The 26,346-nt window shown below is 47.6% G+C and overlaps 1 protein-coding gene across 1 annotated transcript in view; it reads left to right on the top strand.

Moving 5' to 3' along the window:
* CAPN14 (calpain 14) overlaps positions 1-26,089 on the top strand; it is a 36,696-nt gene extending 10,607 nt beyond the window's left edge. The window contains exons 7-22 of the mRNA XM_066266838.1: positions 423-488; positions 2,945-3,030; positions 6,175-6,249; positions 7,447-7,610; positions 8,632-8,801; positions 9,318-9,326; positions 11,247-11,452; positions 12,402-12,438; positions 12,898-12,954; positions 14,575-14,632; positions 17,932-17,996; positions 19,569-19,637; positions 20,301-20,379; positions 21,133-21,249; positions 21,592-21,647; positions 24,303-26,089. Coding sequence (XP_066122935.1) covers positions 423-488; positions 2,945-3,030; positions 6,175-6,249; positions 7,447-7,610; positions 8,632-8,801; positions 9,318-9,326; positions 11,247-11,452; positions 12,402-12,438; positions 12,898-12,954; positions 14,575-14,632; positions 17,932-17,996; positions 19,569-19,637; positions 20,301-20,379; positions 21,133-21,249; positions 21,592-21,647; positions 24,303-24,329 — 1,341 coding nt within the window. The 3' untranslated portion in view covers positions 24,330-26,089. The remainder of the gene's footprint in view (positions 1-422; positions 489-2,944; positions 3,031-6,174; positions 6,250-7,446; positions 7,611-8,631; positions 8,802-9,317; positions 9,327-11,246; positions 11,453-12,401; positions 12,439-12,897; positions 12,955-14,574; positions 14,633-17,931; positions 17,997-19,568; positions 19,638-20,300; positions 20,380-21,132; positions 21,250-21,591; positions 21,648-24,302) is intronic.
* Positions 26,090-26,346: the final 257 nt, after the last annotated feature.

Genomic DNA, 26,346 nt, shown 5'->3' with positions numbered 1-26,346 from the left:
GGCGAGGCCACCCTAGAATGCAGATAGTGTGCAGAGAAGGGAGCTGACAGTTAAGTGTCAACCACATGCAAGGTACTTAACTAGCACAGCTAGTCCCTACTGCCTAATTTAATAGCAACCAAGAACATGGAACTGGAGGAGGGAGCCCTGGGTTCACCTGTGCCTCCATTACCGACCCTTGTGTCACCTTACACAACTTAGTGGATCTGAATCTGAGTTTGTACCCTGTAAAATGGTTGCAGTCACTGCAGAGTGGCACCCTGACTTAAAGGATTGAATGAGACTGTGGGTGCTAAAGAGCTATGAAAATTGAAAGGTAACACAATGTGCAGTGTGGGTCTCTCCCACCCCGTCCTCACAACCCCCTGCTCCTGGATAAGCTGTACCCAGCAGGACTGATGGGTGCTCTCTTTTCTCTCCAGAACGAGAGGGTGATGGAGAACGGGCTGGTGGACGGCCATGCCTACACTGTCATAGGAATCAGGAAGGTAGGTGGAACCATGCCTCTCTGTTTCCTTTCAGCCTTCCCTTCTCTCCTAGGGTTTGTTGCTAAAGTCTGGTGAATGTCATTATCGGTATCTAAACCAGGGGTCCCCAAACTACGGCCTGCGGGCCACATGCAGCCCCCTGAGGCCGTTTATCCGGCCCCCGTGGCACTTCTGGAAGGGGCACCTCTTTCATTGGTGGTCAGTGAGAGGAGCATAGTTCCCATTGAAATATTGGTCAGTTTGTTGATTTAAATTTACTTGCTCTTTATTTTAAATATTGTATTTGTTCCCGTTTTGTTTTTGTACTTTAAAATAAGATATGTGCAGTGTGCATAGGAATTTGTTCATAGTTTTTTTTATAGTCCGGCCCTCCAACGGTCTGAGAGACAGTGAACTGGCCCCCTGTGTAAAAAGTTTGGGGACCCCTGATCTAAACCCAGGGGTTAATTCTCTGGTGGGTCCTCCAGGGCCTGCCAAAGCTGATGGGGCTCCCCGTAGCTCTGTTCCTGTTTTCTGGGGTGCAGTGGTGGGTCCAGTCTTTGCTGCCATCACTATACCATCCCAACCCCTCTCTGCACAGGGAAACCCCAGCCATTTGGCCGTCTGTCCCTGCTGTGCCTCACACCGTCTGTGAGCTTTGCTGAGCTCCGGGCCGCCCGGGATAGCCTCAGTAGTTGGGTCTTCCCTCCCAAATGCTCGCTTCTCTCTCACTTGCTCCTTTCCAACAGTCTCCCACTCTCCTTCCGTCGCTGTTCCCCTTTGAGCTCTGCTAAGCCTTGAGAGAAAGAGGAAACAGGTGGGGATCCTGCCTACACAGAGCTTACAGTCTTGTATGGAAACATATAATATCTGAGAATGGATAGGAAAAAAGTAGAAACAGAGAAGAAAGCAGAGGTGAATGGCTAGGGTTTCAGAGATGGGAGGGAAGACAATCACCTGGTTGGGTGGGAGGGAAGTCATAAAAGGCTTTCTAGAGGAGGTGGCATTGAGTTGGTCTCTGAAAGATGGTAGATTTGTATGAGGAGAAGAGGGCATTCCTGGCTGAGGGAACAGCATATGCAAAATGTGGAGAGAAAGAATCAATAGGTTCAATCTTAAAGAACCTCTGATAGTCTCCAGAAAGCCTCACTTACCAAAAGTCCTCCGATTCCCTTTCACTCTGTGTCACATTTCTTGAACTCAACCCACATCTGAATTCTCCTTCCTCCTAATCTCTATTCATTTCTCTGTGTGTACCAAGAACTTTACATTGATTTTTATATTTTACAAAATTCATATTTTACTAATATTTATATGTTTATAGTTCTATATTGTTTTATACTTATTTAACACTATTTGACAAAATTTAGGACTTACTGTGTGCTAGATAGTGTCCCAATTGCCTTACAAATGTCAGTTCACTTGATCTTCACAATAACAACCCTGTGAGTAGGCATATTCCTGTCCCAGGGCTGCTGTAACAAATGACCATAAACTAGGTGTCTTAAAACAACATAAATGTATCCTTTCACAGCTTTGCAAGCCAGGGTCTGAAATCCAGATGCCACTCCCTCCAAAAGCTCTGGGGGAGAATTCTTCCTTGTCTGTTAGTTAGTGGTGGCTCCCAGCATTCCTTCGCTTGGGAAGCATAGTTCATTGTTTGCGCCCACCTTCACACGGCCTTCTGCTCTGGGTCTTCTCCCCTTTTCTCCTGTCATTGGATTTAGGACCCACCTGAATCCAGGATGATTTCATATCAAGATTCTTAATTACATCTGCAAAGACCCTTTATACCAGGGGTCTCAAACTCGCGGCCCGCCGAACAATTTTGTGCGGCCCGCAGACTAATCCACGAAGTTCAAAATATTTTGGATAAAATTAAGTAAGCTGAAGGGCCTACTTGTATTTTTCATTTCTCTAGCATCCTAGCTAGATATTAGCTTAGTTAACAGCAGTTGTGATGCGAACTACAGTTTCTGGTCGTTTTGTGACACTGAGTAAACTGCATGTACGATTGTGCTTGTTGTACTGATTTTTTTTTGTTTTCAACTGCAGTGAGAAAAGTGCTGCGTAACAGTTGCCTTTTGTAGACCTAGTGCGGCCCGCGGAACGGCTATGATCTTGCTCTGCGGCCCACATGCTGAGTTGAGTTTGAGACCCCTGGTGTATACAAATAAGATCATATTGACAGGTTCTGGGTACACATATCTTTTGGAGCACCACCATTCAGTCCTTTATAGCAGATGTGACTATTAGTTTCATTTTACAGATCAGGAGACAGTCATGGAGAGGTTAAGCAACTCGCCCTCGGTCTCACAGCTAGTAATAGCAGAACCGTTTTCTCCTCTACCAACTCTCAGGGTCTTTGATTTTCTGTTTCAAAGTCTCATCTGCAGGCATGAATCCCACCCAGATATCTCTTGCTCCTGCAGCTGGCACTTAGCCCGGCCACCTAATCTGCTTCTCACTTTGTGCAGGTGACCTGCAAGCATGCTCCTGAATATCTAGTCAAGCTGCGGAACCCCTGGGGGAAGGTGGAGTGGAAAGGAGACTGGAGTGACAGGTGAACTGCTGAGACTGGCTGGGGTGGGGGTGGGGGGTGAGGGAGGGGTAGGCAAAGCCTGCAAAGGAGGTTGCCACCCCCACACAAATTCACGGTTGTTCTTCCTTTGGTCTCGGGCTGGGTCAGGAAAGTTTTCAGATTGTGAAGGTCAATCTCTCACACTTATAAAATGTTTAATGATATAGAGATTGATTTCTCATTCATTATATTATATATAGTAAAGTGTTTATTAAGAGCTTGCCAGCATTGTGCTAAGTCCTTTGAATTTTTATCTCATTTTTATCTCAACTAAAGCTATTATATAGCAGGTAGTTTTATCCCCAGTTCAGTGATTAAGGAACTGATGCTTAGACTAAGTGAATTACTTAAGGTTTCAGCATGATTCAACCCAGGTCTTCACGATCTGATCCAGTGTTCTTGCCCTGGCACGGCTCAGGGCACTCTTGGGCTTGGTGAGTCAGAGGTAGGCAGAGCCAAATTGGCCCCTACCTTAGGTTCTATTTAGTGATCTTAGGTTGTTTCTGCCTCAAGACAACCTTACAGGGACATGGGCTTTACAGATTATAGCCTGGCCGTAGGGCACAGGCAGAAAGGGAGACCAGTGACAAAGTCCTTTGCCTTCTCGCTATGAAGATTTATAATACTTGACTCTGTATGACACTTTAAAGTACAGAAATATGTCCACCTATTCATTATCACTTAATCATTTTTATAAACGAAGGGAATGATAAGTTGAATTTCACTCCTCGAGTGCTGCACTAGATTTGTTATATAGGAATGAGGAGAATTTGCAGAGGAAATGGGTCAATGTGGAAAATGACATCCAAAGATATACATCAATTTTAAAGTATTACCAAAATGTAGCATCATGATATTGGTTTTAGTTTGTTTCAGGGAAGAACAAGCACTTACCTCAAAGATAGGCAATGAATTAAGTTAGTTTTGTTAGTTGTATGGCCTTGGGAAATGCTTTCATGTCTTTGATCCAGAGGTGTGATGAAGATTAAATAAAATGATATGTTTTTATTCCATACAGTCTAATCTGCTATTAATTCCATCCAGTGTATATTTTCATCTTAGATATTGCATTTGCTAATTCTAAAGATTTCATTTGAGAATATCCTCTACTTCTCTCCTCATTATGGTCATACTTCTTTGAAGATACGGAATGTGTTAATAACAACTGTTTTAATGTCTTTATTTGCTAATCCTATCATCTCTCACCTTTCTAGATCTATTTCTCCTGTTTTTATTTCTTGTCATGGATCACATTTTCTACCTTTTTTTTTTTTTTTACAGAGACAGAGAGAGAGAGAGTCAGGAAGAGGAACAGACAGGGACAGACAGACAGGAACGGAGAGATGAAAAGCATCAATCATTAGTTTTTCGTTGCGCATTGCGACACCTTAGTTGTTCATTGATTGCTTTCTCATATGTGCCTTGACCACGGGCCTTCAGCAGACCGAGTAACCCCTTGCTCGAGCCAGTGACCTTGGGTCCAAGCTGGTGAGCTTTTGCTCAAACCAGATGAGCCCGCACTCAAGCTGGCGACCTCGGGGTCTTGAACCTGGATCCTCGGCATCCCAGTCTGATACTCTATCCACTGTGCCACTGCCTGGTCAGGCTGCCTAGTAATTTTTTATTGGATGCTGGACATTATAAACTTAAGGTCCTGAGTTTTGTTGCATTCATTTGAAGAATGTTGGACTTTCTCTGGCAGGTAGTTAAATTGCTTAGGAATAATTTTTGATACTTTGAAGTTAGCAGAGCTAGAGAAACCTTTATTTTATGGATAACTTAACCTCACGTACTGGAATCTGTAGTAAAAACTCTATGTAGTCAACAAGGTCTTTCAACTCTGGCTGGTGGGAATTCACATGATCCCCAGCCATGTGTCAGCTCTGGAATTTTTTGTGTGTCTAGTCCAGTCCTGTGGGGTTTTACTTTATGCAGGCATGATTTCAAGGGAACACCAGTGAAGTTCCCTGGAGCTCCTTCTTTATGTATCCCCTTCTCACAGGCACTCTGCCCAGCAGATTCTAGCTGTCTTGGCCTCCCTGAATACCAGGCTTGGTCTCCTGCACTCAGCGAGACTGCTAGGGTTTCTCTGGGTTCCACTGTTCTGCATCCCTGTCCAGGGAATTCATTTCAGGCAGAAGTCTAGCTAAAGTTAGGGCTCACCTCATTTGTCCTCCTTCTCTTGGGGGTCACAATTTTGTTCTGCCTGCTCTCTAATGTATGAAAAACAGTTTTTTGTTACATTTTGTCTAGTTGTTTACGTTGTGTAAATGATACAGGAAAGTCTTATCCTTCATAGCTAGAAAGAGAAGTCCAAAAGGCTGGGTGTTGAAAAGAAGTACTTCCAATATAGATTCAAATGCTAGTTCTGACTTTGAATAGCTTTGTGACTTCAAGCAAGTGACTTCATCTCTTTTTTTATTTTATTATTTTTATTTTTTCTTTTTCTTCTTGAAGCTGGAAACGGGAAGAGACAGTCAGACAGACTCCCGCATGCGCCCGACCGGGATCCACCTGGCACGCCCACCAGGGGCGACGCTCTGCCCACCAGGGGGCGATGCTCTGCCCCTCTGGGGCATCGCTCTGCCACGACCAGAGCCACTCTAGCGCCTGGGGCAGAGGCCAAGGAGCCATCCCCAGCGCCCGGGCCATCCTTGCTCCAATGGAGCCTTGGCTGTGGGAGGGGAAGAGAGAGACAGAGAGGAAGGAGGGGGGGTGGAGAAGCAAATGGGCGCTTCTCCTGTGTGCCCTGGCCGGGAATCGAACCTGGGTCCCCCGCACGCCAGGCCGACGCTCTGCCGCTGAGCCAACCGGCCAGGGCGTGACTTCATCTCTTTTAACCTCAGTTTTGTCATCTCTAAAATGGCAATAAAAATTCCTACTTTGCAAGGCTGTTATCCTTGAATGGAATAGAACACATCAAGAGCCGAGCCCAGCACTTGGCTCATAATGAATGACGAATCAATTACACATTGCTTTTACAGTATGGGGTGTGAGATTTAGTTGTCTGCAAAGGCTTCATGCAGATAAGAACAAACAACACTATAGAGCATTTACTGAAGAGTTTCTCACACGTCCTCCACAACCTTTCATTCCCCCATGGAAACATTTCTTTTCTGTTTTTAGCTCAAGAACATGGGAGCTACTGAGCCCCAAAGAGAAGATTGTGCTGCTGAAGAAAAAGGATGATGGAGAATTTTGGTATTTGACTCAAGAGTCAGGCCAACTGCCTTGGCTTACATTTATTTGGTCCTCTTTCCAGCAAATATTTATGGGATGCCTCATGTATGCCGGCATCTCTTATAAAGAGAGCAAGTCTAGCAGGACAAACAGCCCCTGCAAACAAACAGTCACAGTCTCTGTGACAGGAGCAGTGAGCACCAGCATGGAGCTCAGCGAGCGCTCAGAGCAGACAGTGGGGGTGGCCCCCTCCTCCCCAGCTTCCACTGTGCTCTCCTGTCACTCGGTACACTCCAGCCCAAGGCCGTGCCTTTCCTGGCCCAAACAAGAGATGAGGAAAGAAAAGGCTGCAAAGTCTTGCCAAACCATAAGCCATCTCACCTATGTCCTCCGGATCAAAATAGCACTACTCCCACTGACTCCAAAGCCACAGGGCTCTTGTTATGAAAGGTCACTCAAACACCCTGTATGGATGCTGTTTCTGAGTGTCTGACATGAGACCTATCTCTTCCCCTTTCCCTTTGCTTTTTACCCTTCCTATTACCTTTCCCCCTGTTCCCATGATTCCTTTTCCCTGTTACCTATCCTTTCAGACTGCTGTGGCCCTCTGTCTTGAGGCAGTCACTGAACTCAAGGTCTCTGCAAATCCCCTTCTTTCCACGCTCCAGATAAGTAAACTGAACCCCAGTCAGCTCATATAGCATGCCTTGACTGTGAAGTTAGCAAGCATGAGCACAGATTTGTATCAGGTAATGATTGAGAACAGATTGGTGAATACATAAATTAACTGACTGGTTATAAATGCCGCAATTCAGCTTTGTCAGTGCAACCGGCAAAACGGGAACATTTGGCTCAGGCAGCCGCCGGACGGACGAGGCTGCCTCCAGCCACAGAAGGGGGTTGCTCCGTAGCTCCACCGACCTGTGATGGAGCCTCACACTGGTCGAGCCAGCCCCACTTTCACGTCCAGGGCCTGCTCAGCTCTGCACGTGGGCTGGGGATGGGGGCCTGGGACCGGGAGAGGGCTGGGGATGCGGGCCTGGGACCGGGAGAGGGCTGGGGATGGGGGCCTGGGACCGGGAGAGGGCTGGGGATGGGGGCCTGGGACCGGGAGAGGGCTGGGGATGCGGGCCTGCTGCTTTGTTCCAGCCTTCCCTTTGGTCCTGATCACGAGATATCCTCTCACTTATCATTGTACTGCTTCCCCTTTCTCTCCAGGATGACAATTAAGGACTTCAAAGCACATTTCAAGCTCCTGGTCATCTGCAAACTGACCCCAGGCCTACTGACTCATGAGGTGGGCCAGAAGTGGTCATACACCATGCAGGAGGGGAGATGGGAGAAGGGGACCACAGCTGGTGGCCCCATAAAGTTGCAACAAGGTGAGCATATATGCACAGCAGCCAGGGTTCTGAAGTGGCAGCTTGTCCAGGACAGCGTGGGTTATGGGCACACGTGGATGGCTGGGCAGCCGACATCCTTCTGAGGGCATCTGGCTGGGGTGGGGGGGGGCATCCTGCTGGCCACACTAACTGCTCTGGCCTTGGGCTGTGTCCGTCAGGACGATGGGGCACCTTTGGTCCCAATCTGCACAAAGGTGTGGACATTGCAGTCAAGCCGCCAGCCTGTTGGGCTGCATCTTTTCGGAGGGTGCCTTTTCCCAGTTAGCACGGGGCAGCCACAGGCACGCAGGCATGGGAGAAGGGTGGGTGGCATCTTGCTTTGGTCTTAGGACAAGGTGATTGAAGTTGAAGTAACCACCCCTTACCAAGCAGGACTGAAACAGTAATTGTATCATATATATCAGTTCCTCCTTACCTAGAGTTTGGTAGGGATCAAGAATTCTCAGGTCATGAATTACAGGAGTCCTACACATCTACATTCTCAAAATGGGAGATTTGGTGACTGCGTCCCTTTCTCTACAGCAAAGGTAGTGAATGATCCCTTTGAAAGGAATGACCTGTAGGGCATGACCTCAGCAGGCCGGGGCGGCCTGAGCTCTGCTGTCCCCTCCCACCAGCCTGTTCTTCGAAAGCTGAAGCTGCCGTCAAGCTGAGGCTTTGTCCCCTTCAGATGCAGACTCCCTTGGGATCACGGGCACAGTCTTCTCAGTTGGTTAATACAGGCACAAAGATTTATGGGACATTAAGTCTGTCTCATGCTGGGCAAAGGTGTGATGGGGGGAGAGTAGCTCTCTGTCCATATGTCTGTGGAAGAGCCTGGGTGGTAGAGGTGAGTTGGTGGGGGTAGATAGAGCCAGGGTTGAAGAGACCCCAACTCTGTCCAGATGAACCTCTGGCTGGGAAACCTGGGGCAAGTGCCCTGGGTCTGTGTACCTCTCAGTGTCTTGGGGAGCAACATGCCAGGGGAGCCTAGGACCTGTCTCACCTTGCTTGTTTTCAGCCCGAGACACATTTTGGAAGAACCCGCAGTTCCTGCTGTCCGTCTGGAGGCCCCAGGAGGGCAAGACATTCCTGATGCCCTGCAGCGTGATGGTCTCCCTGCTCCAGAAGCCTCGGCACCGGCACCGCAACCGGAAGCGCCACCTCGCCATTGGCCTCTTCATCTTCAGGGTAGGTGGGATGCTGGGGCACACGGCCTTGCGTGGGGTCTCCAGCTGTTGTCCTTTCTTCCTGTTTCCTGTCCTCTTTACCATCCATGTCTGTCTACCCGCAAACGGGGTGCAAATCCTGGCTCTGTCCCTTAGGAATAGGTGATCTGGAACAAGTCATCTCCTTCCACTTTGAGCATCGGTTTCTTTATCTGTAAAATGGGGACAGTGATATTTATACAAAGAGCAAAATAAAAGGTCACGTGGCAGTGCTTCTCACTGTGTCTGGCACATAGTTTACAATCAATACTGGTTTCCTTTTCCTCTCCAGAAATATCATGGTTGCCTTTCCTCACCCATTTCCAGAATTCCCAATGGTGAATTAAAATGTCACTGACTGGAACAGAAGGCCTTGTGGGAGGGAAAGAGGTCTCTGGGTGGAGTCTTCTTGTGTATCAGCCTCCATTAGAATTTGTGCTTGTGAAAGAGCAGGGTTCATTGACTAATGAGGTCTCTTCTTTGTTTGTTTCTGTTTTAGGTGAGCAAGGTGAGTTCCACACTTGACCAGCTGGCCCCGGTTTGGTGTGATGTCATGTGTGGCCAAGCCACTGTGAGGTTCGGTTTGATCATAGCAATCTTTTACAAGGAGCTCCAGTAATGTCTGACGATAATGTCAACTGCTTACGGGTGTGGAAAGAGAGAGCTTCTGCTGTTATTTTTCAATCCAAGGACCCCAGGAAAGCCTTCTGCCTCTACAGGGAGGTCTCTGAGCCCTGTATCGAGCCAGGAAATCTCAGAATTTATTAAATCTCTACATAAATACCGAGGGCTAATATCGAAGACTGTCACAGAGTGGGGAGGCTGATAAATCACAGCCTTGCCGGAGTTATGAAACCCATAATAAAATAGATCTGTAACACATGAGACATGAGGAGACCATGCAGCCCACCTCCATGGGGACACAGGATAAAGGATGGGAAAATGGGGCAGAAACCTGGGCAGAGGACAACTCTGTATTTCAGGTGCCGTGGCCGCCTGAGGGATCAGTTAAGAAGGCAGGAGGCATCCTGGCCTCTGCAGGGTGGCCGCTGTTGTTTTATTTCCAAAGAAAACATCAGTGAAAAACTTAATTTTTTCAGCTTGGACTAAACAATGCAAGAGGGTTTTTATAAAAGAACCATTTGAATTGGGTGTCTGGGGTCAGTTTCTGTTTTTGTTTTTTTTTTTTTCCTCCTGTGGGAATACTGAGTGACCCCAAAGTTGCCTATCAATTTAAAAAGAAAAAAGTTATTTATATCAGGACTATTTCTAAACAGAATTTAGGTCAACCTACAATAAAATTGTAAACAGAAAAAATTCACAAGCCAGTTAGAAACTTAAAAGGCAAGAAAAAAAGTAATAAATAAATGAGTAAAAATAAGTAAGCTATTCATTCTACCAGGAAAACTAAATGTAGGACAGCCAGCATGACTGGTTATAAAATTTAGTTTTGAGATTCCTAGCAGCCAGGGCAAAGATGGCAACAGGATGATTTTGTAGTTCTCCTTGTCTGAGAAAAGCAAGCAGACATCATCAGGAGCTACATTTTGTTTCCCCAATCCTGAGTGGAATCTGTAAGACACGTCTCTGTGTGGATGGGGAGTGTCTTTGTGAATAGCTGTATATTCACTGAGAAAGAAGCCTTCACAGGGACCTCCTCTTCTTCTACAGCCCTAAGGGAGAGCAAAGGGGAGAGGGAACAAGAAAGAAACACAGAGAAAAGGGGAGAAATAAGGCAGGTAGAAATGAAGAGAGAAAGAGAGAGAATATGAATATAAGATAAAGTAAAACACACGTCCTCATGTAAGAACCAGGGCCCTGACTCAGGTCTTCTGAGCTCTTGTCCAGAGTCTTTCCCCTTTACGAGACTGTTTTCACTAACAGAACGTGGAATGTCCAGTTTATCTGTATGTAGCTGTTACGATATTGGTTGGGAAATAGTTGGTGGTCCATCTGTGTCTGTGACCATAATCAGGTCATAATCAACCTTGAAATTGTATCACATGCATGAATACAGTTTCAGGAAGTGTAAAGAACACGGACATTGGAGCTCAGTTGCCCTGAATTCCAGTCCTGGCCAGGACTCTTACCAGCTGGGTGACATTGTGCAGAGGACCTAACTTGAAAAGTGCAGGCACAGTGATGTTCCTCACATCATTTTGTATATGATGTTGTTTTAAATATAATGGCAAATCAACTGATAAGTGTTTACGCAGCCCTACATAGGGTTCCAGCAAAGGTGCCCACTCCTGACACGTTCTGTTTTAATTTCTTGACTCCTCACTTCTTTATCCCATCTTCCCCTGGGGCAGGTTGGATTTGGCAAATAAGAGGTCACCTTACTCCTGGCTCTTGGCCAAGGGGCCCCGTCTGGCTACAAGCCTTGGGTTATCACCTTAATGGGTGCCCTTCTGTCTTCCACCCACAGTTCTATGATGACCAGAGGAAACTGCCCCAGGAGTTCTTCTTGCAGAATAATCCCCTAAGTTTCCCTGAGGTGTTTCTCCCGGAGAAAGAAGTGAGCCGGGAGCTGTGGCTGGAGCCCGGGACGTACCTCATCGTGCCCTGCACGGCGGAGGCCTGCCAGGAGTCGGAGTTTGTCCTCAGGGTCTTCTCCAGGAAGCACGTCTGCTAGTAAGGGCACAGGCCTCTCCTGGGGGCTGGGCCCCACTCGGACTTAGAGCTGCTCGGGCCGGGGACCATAAGGAGCACGAGACAGAAAAGGCAGCGGATAGGGTCTCTGAGGCCCATACAGGAGAGAGATCAGGAGAGCAGGGCAGCTCTCTGTATGGAGAACATCCTTCCCTTCTTCCTTCCCCTCTCTTCTACTAACAGATGTCTACTCTGACAGACATTGCAGAGACAAGGATAGAATAGGCTCAGGCATGGCCCTTGCCCTCTCGAAGCTCAAGGTCCAGAAAGGACATGGCAGTGGGCAGCTGTTTTTGTCATCCTGTGTTCAGTGGCAGCCTTTCTCTGCATAGGGTGATAGAAGAGCATCAAGGAGGAGAATCAGCTAACCTCCCCCAGTCCTGGGGGACGCAGGGGTGGCTCCCAGGGTGGTGATTCTCAGGGGTGCACAGGGGTGGTTGAGATGAGGGGAGGCTTCATTAGCCAGCAGGCTCGGATGGTGCTAGTGTGTGCAAGTGAATCAATATATACACACTTTTTGGCCCATGATTGTTTTGACATGACAATCCTTCAGTGCTTAACATCTAGTTTTTTTTTTTCTATGCATGTTTTTGCCATCAATGGTTTGACTTAATCTCAAGCATCACTGCCCTGTCATATTGCTGCATCTTAAAACGAGCAGAAATAGTTAGATGTGGGGAGAAAGGGACAACGGGTGTGCCAGGCAGAGAGCTTGGCACAAGCAAAGTCACGAGAGGAGAAATGGCACTGACCGCGCGGGGCGGTATAAGCAGTGTGCTGTGCTGTGTGGCTGGACTTACACTTCAGGGAGAAGTGGGAGGGCCATCAGCTGAGGAACTGGGAGGAGTCCCCTGGGGGACAGGGAAGACAGGCCAAAAAGTTCCCAGGAGGATCCCTCCCGCCAAAAATTCTGTCTTCCGTTTTTCCTCAGTGAAATTGGCAGCAATTCCAGAGTTGTCTTCTCTAAGGTAAGCAGTCAGGTGGCGTACCACGTGGCTGAGACTGTTTCCAAAGTCAGGCTGGTGGGTTCCTCCCTCACGCTCAGACCCTGCAGCCCCTGCTCCGTGGCACGCATGCTATATTATCTATTGTGTCCTGAGGTCACTCAGGTCCGCTGCTTCTGCACCAAGAGAATTGCCCTTCTGGTCAGGTCCTTCTCATCCAGGGCCTGGAACCCCGGGTGCATGAATTATATCTTTACCTTCTGTTTCTCGCCACCTGGTATTTCTTTTGTCTGTCTTACTGTTTGCTACTTCCCCAAACGCAGCGAGAATAGGGGAACCGAGGGCTGTGTGAATGCTTAAGACAGGGCTCAAGGTCAAACTTCTGGATTCCAGAAGCCTGGGAGCCATGAAACATGAGTTTGTGTATGAGAGTTCACGTGTCCAGGTGAATAACTAAGTCTCTCTATGTGTCTGTTTCTATAGGAAATAGTAGACCAAACTGAGGGGCATGATGAAATCTTCACCAGACTCTTTGAAAAGGTGAGTTGAAGAGAAGTGGTAGCCAGAGGTGAGCAGAGCAGGGGACAAAGTGGAGCACATAGCTCCCCGGACTACGTGCTTGCATCTGCCTGACCCTGTGCACAGACTGTGGTTTAAGGTTACCTGTTCCCCAAACTGCCACTTTCTATTTGAGTCCTCAAGTTTTTAAATTTATTTATTTTTTATTTTTTTATTTTTATTTTTTTACTTTTATTAATTTTTAGAGAGGGGAGAGAGAGAGAGAGAGAGAGAGAGAGAGAGAGAGAGAGAGAGAGAGAGAAGGGGGAGGGAGGAGCAGGAAGCATCAACTCCCATGTGTGCCTTGACCAGGCAAGCCCAGGGTTTTGAACCAGCGACCTCAGCATTTCCAGGTCGAGGCTTTTATCCACTGCGCCACCACAGGTCAGGCGAGTCCTCAAGTTTTTAGACAAATGAATGGAACTGTGGTTTCCAGAAGGCTCCTGTAAAATGCCTATCTGTTCTTGGAAACTATATTGATTAGTTGTAGAAGAAAATGGAATAGAGTCAGAAATCAGCATTGGGAGCGGGGCGGGGCATGGTAATAGCAAGCCCTGGGGGTCAGAGGAGGGCCAGTTCGGGAAGCCCAGCGAGAAAGACCTCTTGGGTGGTTTCCTGGAGAAGAGGTGGGCTGGAAAGAAGGAGGACCTCGGGAAAGCAGAGAGTCCTAGACCACACACCTGGTCCCCATGAGTCCTTTCCTTGGGCTGACACCGATCAGGAAGCCAGCAGGGTGGGTGTAGGGCTCTGGAGGCCACTCTGTCCCCAACCTGCTGGACAGTAAATCTGCTTGGAAATAGGGCAGGAAATACACGGGAAATCTGGGCCTTGATGTCTGAGCGAAGAGCACAAGTTCCTCGTGTTAGTAACACTCTGGATGCAGTTTGCAGCTGGCCTGCTCTCCCGTCTTCTCTCGTATCACCCCTGGTGCTTTGCTTAATGTAGCCAGAGAGGATATGTCAGAATCTTACATGCATTGCTTATGAAAGTTTTTCTCCACACCAGGGGTCTCCAAACATTTTCTGCTGCCATCCTTTTATCTAATGAAATCTCACAGAGAATCTCAATATAGATGAAACAGATAAAAATAGTCTATTATAAATATGTATCTGTTCTATAAGTTCAAACTTGTGACCCTTGTATTTCATTAACATATTTTAAAGTTAAATGTTAATGTGAAGAGTTGCTTCCGATGAATTAACATTAAAATCTGGAATCTTGGCTGTAGATATTTTATTAGGAGTAAAATTTAAACCAAATTGTTTACTCAATCCAAAGCCTGTCTCTAGCACCCAGTTTGAAAGCCTCTACACTCTTTTAGTCTATTTCCTAAGAGCCCTGCCCCGCTGGGGTGCTCTGGTCTTGGCACCCAGTTAAACACTATTATAAGAGTTCTTATGAAGTTCCAGATTTAATTACATGACTAGTCACATTGCATAAATGACACATAATGGTGTCACTTATTCTGCCCGGAAATGGCATCTGTGCCATGCTGAGCAGAAGCTGGAGAGGATGTCCTAGCTTCCCTTAGCTGTGGCCCCTCTGCCTCTAACGAGCCTCCTATAATGACGATTTCCTCCTGTCCCTCTGCTTTCACTCCAGACTCCAGAAATAAATGCAGCTCAACTGCAGCGGATCCTGAACCACCTGACCTGGTCAGGTGAGTAGTCCAGAGCCGTCTGCCCTGCAGGACTCGGAGCACACACTGTGCTGAGCTCTGGGTCTGTTTCTCTGTCCCCCAGCGGGATGTGTGAACTATTGTGTGCTAGTCCCCTGAACAGCTAGGTCTTACACCAGGGTGGGTCAGGTGGTCTGACAAAGCAGTAAAAGAATGTATGCAGCCCTGGCCGGTTGGCTCAGTGGTAGAGCGTCGGCCTGGTGTGCAGAAGTCCCGGGTTCGATTCTCGGCCAGGGCACATAGGAGAAGCACCCATCTGCTTCTCCACCCCTCCCCCTCTCCTTCCTCTCTGTCTCTCTCTTCCCCTCCCGCAGCCGAGGCTCCATTGGAGCAAAGATGGCCCGGGCGCTGGGGATGGCTCCTTGGCCTCTGCCTCAGGTGCTAGAGTGGCTCTGGTCACAACAGAGTGACACCCCAGAGGGGCAGAGCATTGCCCCCTGGTGGGCAGAGCATCGCCCCCTGGTGGGCGTGCCGGGTGGATCCCGGTCGGGTGCAGCTTGGAAAATAGTTCTTTTTTTGCTTAGTTTGAGTGTGGAAACATACGGCAGTGACAATGAAGATTTCGGCTATTTTTCCTTCTCAGAATAGCTGTGTGCTTCTTTCTTGGCATATAAATTCCATGTGGAAAAACTGTACCTGGCCCTGGCCGGTTGGCTCAGTGGTAAAGCATCGGCCTGGTGTGTGGATGTTTCAGGTTCAATTCCCAGCCAGGGCACACAGGAGAAGCACCCATCTGCTTCTTCCCCCTTCCCCCTTCTTCCGCTCTATCTCTTTCTTCCCCTTTCGCAGCCAAGGGCTCCATTGGAGCAAAGTTGGCCTGGGTGCTAAGGATGGCTTTATGGCCTCCACCTCAGGCACTAGAATGGCTCCAGTTGCAACTGAGCAACAGCCCAGATGGGCAGAGCATCACCCCCTAGTGGGCATGCCAGGTGGATCCTGGTCGGGTACATGCAGGAGTCTGTCTCTCTACCTCCCTGCTTCTCACTTTGGAAAAATACAAAAAAAAAAAAAAAAAAAAAAAAAAAAAAAAAAGAGAGAGAGAAAAGAAAAACTGTACTTATTTCCTCAACAGGACAAATAAATCTTAAAATATTGACTAGCTTACCACAGAGCTCTCTGATGAGTTCTTATTTAAATTGATCAACCTACAAAAATCTGGAAGGACAGAGCATGTCCCTAGAAGGCTACAAATGGTGGTGTGGATATCTTCAGTAAAGCCTGGGATACATTACTAAGGAAACTTAAAGTTTATATAAGAATATTTTATAAGTATATTGTGAGCGAGAAAAACATTATTTCTCCATGGAGGAAAATAAACTTCAAAATGAAAAAAATAAGCCCCCCCCAAAACTAAAGGGTATTTTCTACCTAACATATGTGATGTCTTCTTCTTTGTATGAAAACAAGACTTCAAACCCAAACAAGTCCAGGGTATTGTATAATTCAGGGCTTAAAATAATTTCCAGATGGTTTCTCAAAGCCTAACTTGGGTAAAAGAGCCAGAAGAAGGGACTCTAGAAATGACAGACTGTAAGAATCCTTTCTCTGCCCCACTTGGGGAAAACAAATCCCAGGGTAATTACCTAGAATTGCACATTAAAACAATTTTTAAATGCCTTGATCACAAGTATGCAATATGGTTTTCTAAGGAATATATGGAGAAATTGCTTCCATTTAGTTCCTCCAAGAAGGGTTCTGGGTTGATAGATCAGGGAGCTACAGTGGATTTTGGTGAAATATTTGGTAAAGTCTTCCATGATAACTGATGAAGTATGGGTTGGAAAGTAACAATATGAGATGATCACTTTGCAAAAGGTATATAAATATAAAACCAGAGGGATAATTCTGTGTTATAGCTGAGTGTTCAGATGTTTGGATGAAAGTCTTTGGATTCTGCCCTTGGTTCCCCCTTCCTCTCCTCAGCTTTTATCAATAGCTCAGAAGAGGACACGGAAGGTGGGCTGACCAGATGTGCAGATGGCACATCACGGGGAGGAATCGTTACCACCAACGGCAGAATTGAAATTTAGAATGTTCACTGCAAGCTCTGCCCAAACCAAAAAGATGAAATGAGTCAGGATGATAACGAGTCCAAACTATCACTCTGTTATTTTTTAAAAATTGGTTGCACAAGTTCCTAACAGAAGAGACCTCATTTTTTTTTGTGGCAATTGATCTGAACAGTATCTGGTTAAGTTAGGTGACCCCAAGCTTAACATGAGCTAATAGTTTTAAATTGCTGCTATTAAATAAGCAAATTCTGATCCAGGCTGCATCTCATGGGAACATTTAGATTTGTGTTTTTTAAATTGTGTTCCAAGAAACATTAGAAACCAAGAAGTTTTAGTATGTGTTCCATGAAATAGAAGGGATTGGGTTCTGTGGTCAACTGCGCTTGAGAAATTCTGCGTTAAGTAAAATTTTCCTGTTGGCCCCTAATTACCTATCACATACTAAGGTGCCTGATCGATGGAGAAGAGCATCTGTAGATATAATGTATTTCAAATTTGTTTGAACTCAAAACCCTTTCTCTGCAGAACATCTTCCTTGGATCATAATTTGGAAAATGCAGACTGAAAGGTTTGCAAGAGATAGACTCATTATACCCTTAATCACTCTACAACTTAATCAAGTTGCATCTGAAGGAGTGTGTGTCAGGCTTGGTACCATATTTCAGAGAGGTTCTGGCAAAGTACCGGTCTGGAAGAGGGCGATGAAGGTTTAGAAACCCTCTCATCTGGGAAATAGAGAAATGTTGAGAAGGAACAAATACCACTTATGCTTTCCTGGAGGCAGCAGGACTAGTGAGTGGATTTTACAAGATCTTCAGCTGGAATTAACATGGGAAGTCTTTCCTGATTGGAGCTAGCCACCCATGTGAGCACCCATAACCAACCGACCACCACCAAGACCTCTGAGGAAAGCATTTCCTAATTTAGGTGGGAGCTTGAACAAGTGGATCTCCCAGATCTCTCTCATAGAGCCTGCAATCCTCTGATCCTGGCCCGTGCTGGGTACATAGGGCCATGTTCTTCCGTCCTACTCTGTAAACAATGCCAGCTCCAATGACTGGAGCTCTCCACAGGGATTTACTGTGCAAGTTGGGTGCAGAGATCGCCACCAAGCCTTCCCTCTCTGTCCACGGCTCTTCATCTCTTCCCTTCCCACATAAGTGATTGGAAACTGGCTGGCTGGGGCAGTGCTGTCTTGTCCCGTTCAGAAAAGGGCCATGCTGTGCCATCCTGGGACAGCCCCCATGTACCTTTTCTGTCCCTCTGCAGGTCTGGGCAGCACACAGCCCCTCTTCAGTCTTGATGCCTGCCAGGGGATCCTGGCCCTACTGGACGTATCCTTTCTGGTCTGTGGAAGGACACACACCTCTGGTCGGGAGCTTTGTCCTGTAGCCAGGCTGTCTGGGTTTGAATGCCGACCACAGTGCTTACTAGTTGGATCAACTCAGGCAAGTCACTTAGCCTCACAGTGCCTCCAGGTCCTCGCCTGCAGCACGGAGGTGGCATTCAAACCTCCTCGGTAGGACTGGTGTGAGAATGCAAATGGAATAAGCTAAATACAGTGTTTAGGGCCCAGCCGTCCTGGGAAAAGTGACCAATATTTGCTATGAATGACAACGGCCTGACAGTGCGGGGGAGGCAGCTGCAGAGCGGGGGTCAGCAACAACCTCCAGACGGACAGGAAACTTGAACAAGAGCATCAGGGCCCTAAGTGTCTGTCTGGTAAGCAGGCAGTGGCTGCCCCCATCTGCAGGTCAGGAAACCGGAACTCGGGAAGTTCAACAGTTTGCCATGAACTCAGCTCTCCTGGTTCTCAGCCCTGTGATTTTTCTAGCAAACCTTCTGCCTATCTAAGTGGACACTGTAATCAAAGTTTGGTTGTCATACAACAGATAGGCATGTAGAACGGATAGTTTGTGTGTGTGGCAGTGGGGAGGGGTTGCAAATATTAATACAAAACACAGCCTTTGCAGAAACTTTGCAGAGGACACGGACAGCATGGGATGGTGGTCCGGTGTACAGGCATTGGAGAGGGCCCAGACTTGTCAGCAGCTGCAAGAGCTTGGACGTGATCGGACTCTCTGAGCCCTCATTTCATCATCCATAACGGGCAAGTTAACTCACCTACCGGGGGAAAGGAAGTAACACAGATGAAGCGAGTAACTCAGAGCTAGACCCATTCTAATGGTGGTTTGTGGACCCAGTCTCTCTAATGCAAGAGTGTTGGGACGTGATCTATGAGGCTAATCATTAAGCTTTTAGAAAAAAATTTTCTATTGATTGAAAGAGAAAGAGGAAGAGAGAGAGAAGCAGGAGGAAGAAAGAGAGAGAGAAAGAGAGGGAGGGAGAAGCATCAACTCCTTGTTTCATTTAGTTGTTCCATTAGTTGTGTACTCATTGATCGCTTCTTATATATACCCTGACTGGGGACAGAACCCAAGACCTCAGTGCCCCAGGACGATGTTCTGTCCACTGAACAACACAGCCAGGGCCTAAGCTTTTAACTTTTCATAAAATGACTGAATATAAGAAGCATCCTTAGCCACCTGACTTCATCCATAAGTTGCTTTTTAACAATAATGAAGTTACTGTTTTTTATTTAAATCACATCAAATGTGCCACATGAAAAGATCCCGCTTCACTAAATGGTAGCTGTGGTCATTGCCCCACCGCTGCCACCATCAGCACTTCTCCCCGCGCTGCTGTGGTCCCGCTTACTCTGTCCTTTCCTAGCAAGTGCCAGGGAGCCCCGGGCCGGACTCTCCACCCAGGAGAGGCCACTAGGGACCTCTGACGTTGAATGGGGCTGTATACAAATTGCACACTGCTGTCTGGAGCTCCAGTCGCTGCCTCCAGAGGCATAGATGACACTCCCCTGACGGCTTTGACCTTAATCCTGCTACCAGCTTAATGCATCAGGTACCGTGAGCATCCAGGAATTCAGGGACCTGTGGAAGCAGCTGATGCTCTATCAGGTAAGAACAAGTTCTGACCAATCTCCTCACAGGATGCTGCAGACATTGCAATTCTGCAAAGGATGTAAGGTACTTAACTTCTCTCATTTTTAACCCTTTATATACCCAACTACTCACCAATCTTCTCCACTCTCCCTCCAGTGAGACCTCCTCTCCCCCTCACAAACTCAGAGAGCCTATTACACTAATCTCCTGAATTTTAAAAGCTCCATCTGATCAAATCACATCCTTACCGAAAGCTTCGTGAGACTCCCCATGGCCTTCAGAGGAAGTCCATACTCCTTAGCGTGATAGTCCTTCATAAATTGGCTTCTTTCTACTTTTCCAATCATAACTCACAACTCTCCCCCTTGTCTCCTGAGTCATAAAGTTGGAAGCCCTTTTAAAGTTGGTTAATGTACTTATATTAGGCATATTTATGTAAACCCAGACTGTATCCCCTGCGACCGAAAGACTGGTGATCCCTTTCTCAGAAGCCTTAAGAGGAAATGGGAGAGGTGGTCGGATCCACCCTCTGCCGTGCTCCTCTGCGGGTAGCAGGACTTGCCGATGGGACCTCTAGTCTCCAGCGGTCCTTCCTCTGCATCATTGACTCTGGGCACCGAGGGGCTCTCAGGTGGTGCTTGGAAATGCCTGGCTTCCTTAACGTTTGGCTCTTCATAGGCGGTTTTCCACAAGCAAGACAATAATGCGTCAGGATGCCTGAACTGGGCCCAGCTGCGGGCTGCCATGAAAGACGCAGGTGCGTGGGAGGGGCTGGTACTGTAGTTTATGAACGAGGGGGGTAGGGTGGTCTGGTGCTGCAGCGCATGAATGGGGGAGGGGCGGTGTTGCATGACAGTCTGGAGTAATTCTCCCATCCAAGTACTAACCAGGCCCGACCCTGCTTAGCTTCCGAGATCAGACGAGATCGGGTGCGTTCAGGGTGGTATGGCCGTAGACATTCTGGAGTAATTCTAATGCACAAAGTTCCTCCCTGAGTTCAGAGATCCAAACACATGGGTCCACAAATAACAGAAACATTTATTATTATCACTACAATCATTGCTGACAATTGTTGAGGATTGGCACATCTGTACTCTCATTTAATCTCCAGCCATGCCCTGTGCTAATCCCACTTTACAGAGGAAGAAATTGAAGCTCAGGGAAGCTAGGTAATTTGCCTGGGATTTAAATTCAGTACCACAAGGCTCCAGAGCACATGCTCTTGACCCCTAATAGACTGCTGCTTCTGGCCTTCAAGGCCAGTAACCCGCTTGATAAAAAGATCCTCATGCTGGTTGCCCAAGGGGGCAGGAGCAAGGAATAGAGATAAAATAAAATGAATGGACTAAATAATTAAGCAACTCACAAGGAAGCTCGTAAAAGAAGATCCCCATGTTTTTAGGAGTCAGGTCCCAGAAAAGGAAGGACAATTTAAGGGGTCACAAATGGGACGGGAGCTGGGTATGAGGTCCCGTCCCCAGCACCCATGGCAGGAATCCATTCAATGCAGGACTCGTGCTCAACGATGACGTCTGCCTGCTGATGCTTATCCGCTACGGCGGCCCCAAACTCCAGATGGACTTTGTCAGCTTCGTCCACTTGATGCTGCGTGCAGAGAAGATGGAGAGTGAGCTGGCGGGAAGGAGGGAGGGGAAGGGCTTCCTCTGCAGGCTCCTGGATTGCCCACGTGTCCCCAGTTCAAACAGGAGGGAGAGCAGGCACCAGTGCAGAAAGGACTGGCCAGGGAGCAACGGGGAGCTCTGGCTATCTGCCTGTGACACCTGGTGGCACCTGCCCAAACCAATTCACACCCTGCCTTGTCCAGAGGCAATGGTTTGAGGTAGCTCACTACCATAAGTGTGAACTGCTTCCACAATTGGGTTCCCAGGTGAGGGGACCTATGGAAGGAATTAGTTCATAATATTTTCAAAACACATTAGCTACATTTATTTGTTCTGCATTTTCACAGGTGTCTTTCAAAACTTAACCCAAGATGGCAAAGGGATATACCTCCAGAAGCCAGAGGTAAAACTGTCTCTATGGGGACGCATCACGTCATCTAAGGTAGAGGGGGTACTGCAGGTCCAGGCTCCTGTGAAGAAAGGTTTGGGCCCTTCATTCTGCTGAGCTCATAATGTGGTACTGAATTCACTTCATATATTCATTCTCTCATTCATTCATTCATTCATTCACTCACTAGATATTTACCTAGCACCCAATCTGTGCGAGTCACGTGGGAAGGGAACAGTAGACTGACTCAGTGTACCCAATGGCTCTGACCACTATAATGCCATGTGATGAACCCACACAACTTCAGAGGTGACAACAGCACTTATTTGACTCCCCAGTCACATGCTGGGAGTCAGCAGGTCTCAGCTGGCTGACTAGTGATTATGGGGGAGTCTGGGACTTTTCTGGCACCTTCAAATGAGGAAGCTCTGGCCAGGTTTGTCCTTCTCAGGACACCGGCAGGAGCAAAGAGGAGTGAGCTGAAACATGCAAGGTCTCCAACTCTGAGGACGACACACCTTGCAACTCATTCTGTTATCCGAAGCAAGTCACATGGCTAAGCCCATTTCCAATATATGGGCAACTGGCCTTCTCTGTCATGGGAAGAGCTTCAGAGTCACTTACAGAGGGCTTGGACGCAGAGAGGGTGAAGACCTGGGCCAGCAATGAACTTGAGCACCGACAGTCATAGGAGGTCTGGTCTAGGTAGCATGCTCCACAAAGGCCTTTCTGGAGGAGGTAACATGAATGCTGAAACCTCAAAAATAAGAGGGAGCCAGGTAAGCAGAGTGGAGAGCGGGAAAGGCCCAGGCCAGAGGGAACAGTAAGGATAGCCCTGGCTAGAGTACAGGAATGAGCGAAGTGGCTCAGAGTCTCACAAGATTAATGCAGACAGATCAGAAATAAACCTCATTTCCAGAGCTGGCTTAGCCTTTGCCACATGGAAAGGGATTCTAACCCAGTCTCTCTGCCCTTATCTTGAATCTCATGTAGCAGGTGCTTGGCTCATGTTTGCTGATGAATGAGGTGATATGCTAAGGAGAAGACCAATCTGTGCCTGACACCAGTTGTCTTCCCCAATCTTCCAACCTGCATGGGATTGTCATGTACCTGCTTTGTGACAGATGTGCTGCTAGGTGGTGTTCGCTGCAAAGACATGGAGTCTGGAGCCTGTTCTTGCTTTCTAAAATACATCCTCTGTTTGGGCTGCTTAGCAGGGCCTACTAAAAGCTGGGGTTTCTTCTTTGACCTCAAATGTCCATTTTATGGAGTGTCTGTCTAAGACATAGGGACCCTCAGCTTGTGTCTCTCCTCAAGCACTCCCATGTTTAAAGGTGAAGGTGGGATTCAGCAGAAGAGGCAATGGTTAGACTCTTCTGAGCACATCCCCACCTAAGATCCCCAGGGTCACCTCCTGATCCCAAGCAGTCCTTCCATAGTGTAGACTCAGAACTGGGAGAGCAGGACCTGACCAGGCGGTGGCGCAGTGGATAGAGCATCAAACTGGGACGCAGAGGACCCAGGTTCAAAACTCTGAGGTTGCCAGCTAGAGCGCGGGCTCATCTGGTTTGAGCAAAGCTCACCAGCTTGGACCCAAGGTCGCTGGCTTGAGCCAGGGGTCACTCACTCTACTGTAGTTCCCCGGTCAAGGCACGTATGAGAAAGCAATCAATGAACAGCTGAGGTGCCACAACAAAGAACTGATGCTTCTCATCTCTCTTCGTTCCTGTCTGTCTGTCCTTATCTGTCCCTCTCTCTGTCTCTGTCAAAGAACTGGGAGAGCAGGACAACATGGTGTGCAGCTGAAACAGGACAGCTCACAGCCTGGGTAGGCTGGCAGTGCAAGGTGTGGTGATGGGAGGATGCTTGGCCTGAGATCTGGCTGACCCCACAGCACTCTTGTCACTAATAAGTCATGTTAAAACTCCAGGCCTCACCTCCCTGTGTGAGTAAGGAGTGGGCTGGGCCAGGGGCTCCTCGCCAGCTCTGACCATTTCCGGTTTCACGAGGAGGAGGTCCTCAGGCCAACCAAGGAGCTCTGCAGGGTATGGCAACCAACCTACTGAAATTTCCCTCTGGAGTTTTCTGTGACAGCATTGGTAACTTACTTCACCAATGTCATCTTAATCATCACCATCAGCAGCATGATCATTTGGGTGTAATTAGCCTGGGGAGTGGTTTCTCCAGATGTCCCCTCGATTTGAATTAGAGGGACCATTCATCACACCCACATAAAGCTGTCAGACAAATGGGGCTATAAATGTAAACATGTAGAATATGCTCTAATGGATTCCTGTTACCCAGTCGGTCCATACACCTGCACATGCAGCTGTCACGAGCGTGCCAAATTGAGTTTGTGGAGACGAAGGGCTCTGAGAATTGAATGCAGCATCAGCCTGTATCTGGGCTATCATCATTCACAGGCACCGTGAGAAGTCAAGGTTGATTATATTTCAGGTTGATTTATACTTACTACCAGATGGCAGGGTCCCTCTGGCTAACCTATCCATTAATGTCCTGACTCCGTGGCTTTGCAGGAGTGTGGGACGGGGGGAAGCCCCAAGTCCCATGCCAGGCTCTGGGACTCGGTGACTGAAAATTAGAGCAGCCTTAACAGAATGTCAGAAGTTGGGCTGAACTGACCATAACTTGCTTCCCTCCTATGTCCAGTGGCTGATGATGACTCTGTACTCCTGAGAAGTCTGGAGCGCCGTCTTCCCTCCCTGAGGACTCTCCGGGGGGCCCACAGTAGCCATTACCTGGAACAAAAACCTATGCTCAACTCACTTACTGTTTGTTCTTCAGGACCACGTCTCCAGTTGGGAAGACTTCTCTTCTGTAGATCACCTTTTTGGATGGCCAGTGTACAGAAAGGGAAGGGAGGTAGCAAAGATTGCCTTGGACTTGTAAAGTCCAGCTCTTGTGTCCCTGTGGCCACGACCTTGTTGCAAACAGAGATGGTACCTGACATGGCCTAAGCAATGTGACTCCAGAATTGGTGTCTTAGCCTCCATACAGCAATGGTCTCCTCACTGTCCAATTTAAAAGACTTAAGGCATGCCAAGTGTCATCACATTTGGAGTGATGGTCTAGGCTTCAGGCTTTGAAGAGGAAATGCTATGTCCTTAGATGGCGGCAGCCTCTATAAACTGGTGGAGGCACAGGCTGTGTTCCAACTGTTTGAGTACAGGGTGGGGATATGTTGAGATCTTTAAGAACATGGAAAATAACACAATAGAATTGGCAGGATCCAGGTGGGATGGGCTGGCTCTGGCATCTAGGTCACTGGGTGGTCTTCTGACATTAACTCTAGATGATTGGTGCTGGTGGTATAGGGGAGTTCTTAAAGGTCTTTCTGTATGGACAGGTGTCAGTCTGTTTACTTGATCTATGGACTCTCAGATTCATTTCAAATCAGTCCAAAAACGCTCTGTGTCCCTACTTCAAAGAGTAACAATAAACCCATGCTCCATCACAGAGTCAGTCAGCAGATGGCCAGTATATCTGATTTTGGAACTAAGCCACACCTCACATTCACGGTGTGCCTACCAGTCCAGAACCCCGGTGGGAATCCAGGACAAGGGCCGTTTCCCAAAGCCCATGCACTGTACCCAGAGGTTAGCACTTCCCGGCTGTTCATTAGCATTCCATTTTCTTAATTTACAAACTGTTCTCACACACATGGCTATCTGGTTTCCAAGTCCTTAGCAGACTACAGGAGAAGGCTGAATAATGGGATAAAAGTATGTCCATTGGCAGAACCAAAGGAAATTTCACAGCCTGATCGATGGCTACTGTCAGAGAAGGAGGGAGCACTTTCGAAGCGTAGCCTTCGGAAGTAGAATAGTACTTTATTTAGAGAAATCTGTACTTCCTCCAAATGGTAAAAGGTAAAGTGATCTGCCATAAAGTGCCAGATATTACTGATTAAGTATTACTGATTTTTATAAATGATAATCATGTATTTATAGTCTTTAAAAGATTTTTATGTTGGCCCTGGCCGTTTGGCTCAGTGGTAGAGCGTCGGCATGGTGTGCAGAAGTCCCGGGTTTGATTCCCGGCCAGGGCACACAGGAGAAGCGCCCATCTGCTTCTCCACCCCTCCCCCTCTCCTTCCTCTCTATCTCTCTCTTCCCCTCCCGCAGCCAAGGCTCCATTGGAGCAAAGATGGCCTGGGCGCTGGGGATGGCTCCTTGGCCTCTGCCCCAGGCGCTAGAGTGACTCTGGTCGCAACAGAGCGATGCCCTGGAGGGGCAGAGCATCGCCCCCTGGTGGGCAGAGCGTCGCCCCCTGTGGGCGTGCCGGGTGGATCTCGGTCGGGCGAATGCGGGTGTCTAACTGTCTCTCCCTGTTTCCAGCTTCGGAAAAATACAAAAAAAAAAAAAAAAAAAGATTTTTATGTCTTCATTTATGAATATCTCTGTTTAATAGTTGTTTTAATTAAATAGTTACTACTTTGGTCCATAAAGAGACTTTTGGATTTTTTTTGGGGGGGGGTATTGGGAAGGCGGTACCATTAGTTCATTCATGCTACTTGGACTACAGTATGATGGTTTTGCTTGGTGCAGATGGGATCTGTATCCAAATTAAATATGACTTCTTGGCGGTCCAAACTGCCCTTTTATGCCATTCACGTGTTGCTCTCACCCCCAAGTTTATGTATCGCTATGGCAACTCAGAGATGTCCTGTGCCCTGCAGACCAGCACCCCATGA

Source organism: Saccopteryx bilineata, chromosome 3 (genome assembly GCF_036850765.1).
Source record: "Saccopteryx bilineata isolate mSacBil1 chromosome 3, mSacBil1_pri_phased_curated, whole genome shotgun sequence".
Lineage (NCBI taxonomy): Eukaryota > Metazoa > Chordata > Mammalia > Chiroptera > Emballonuridae > Saccopteryx > Saccopteryx bilineata.
Note: the sequence above shows the minus strand (reverse complement) of the source record. Positions and strands in the feature narration are given on the sequence as shown.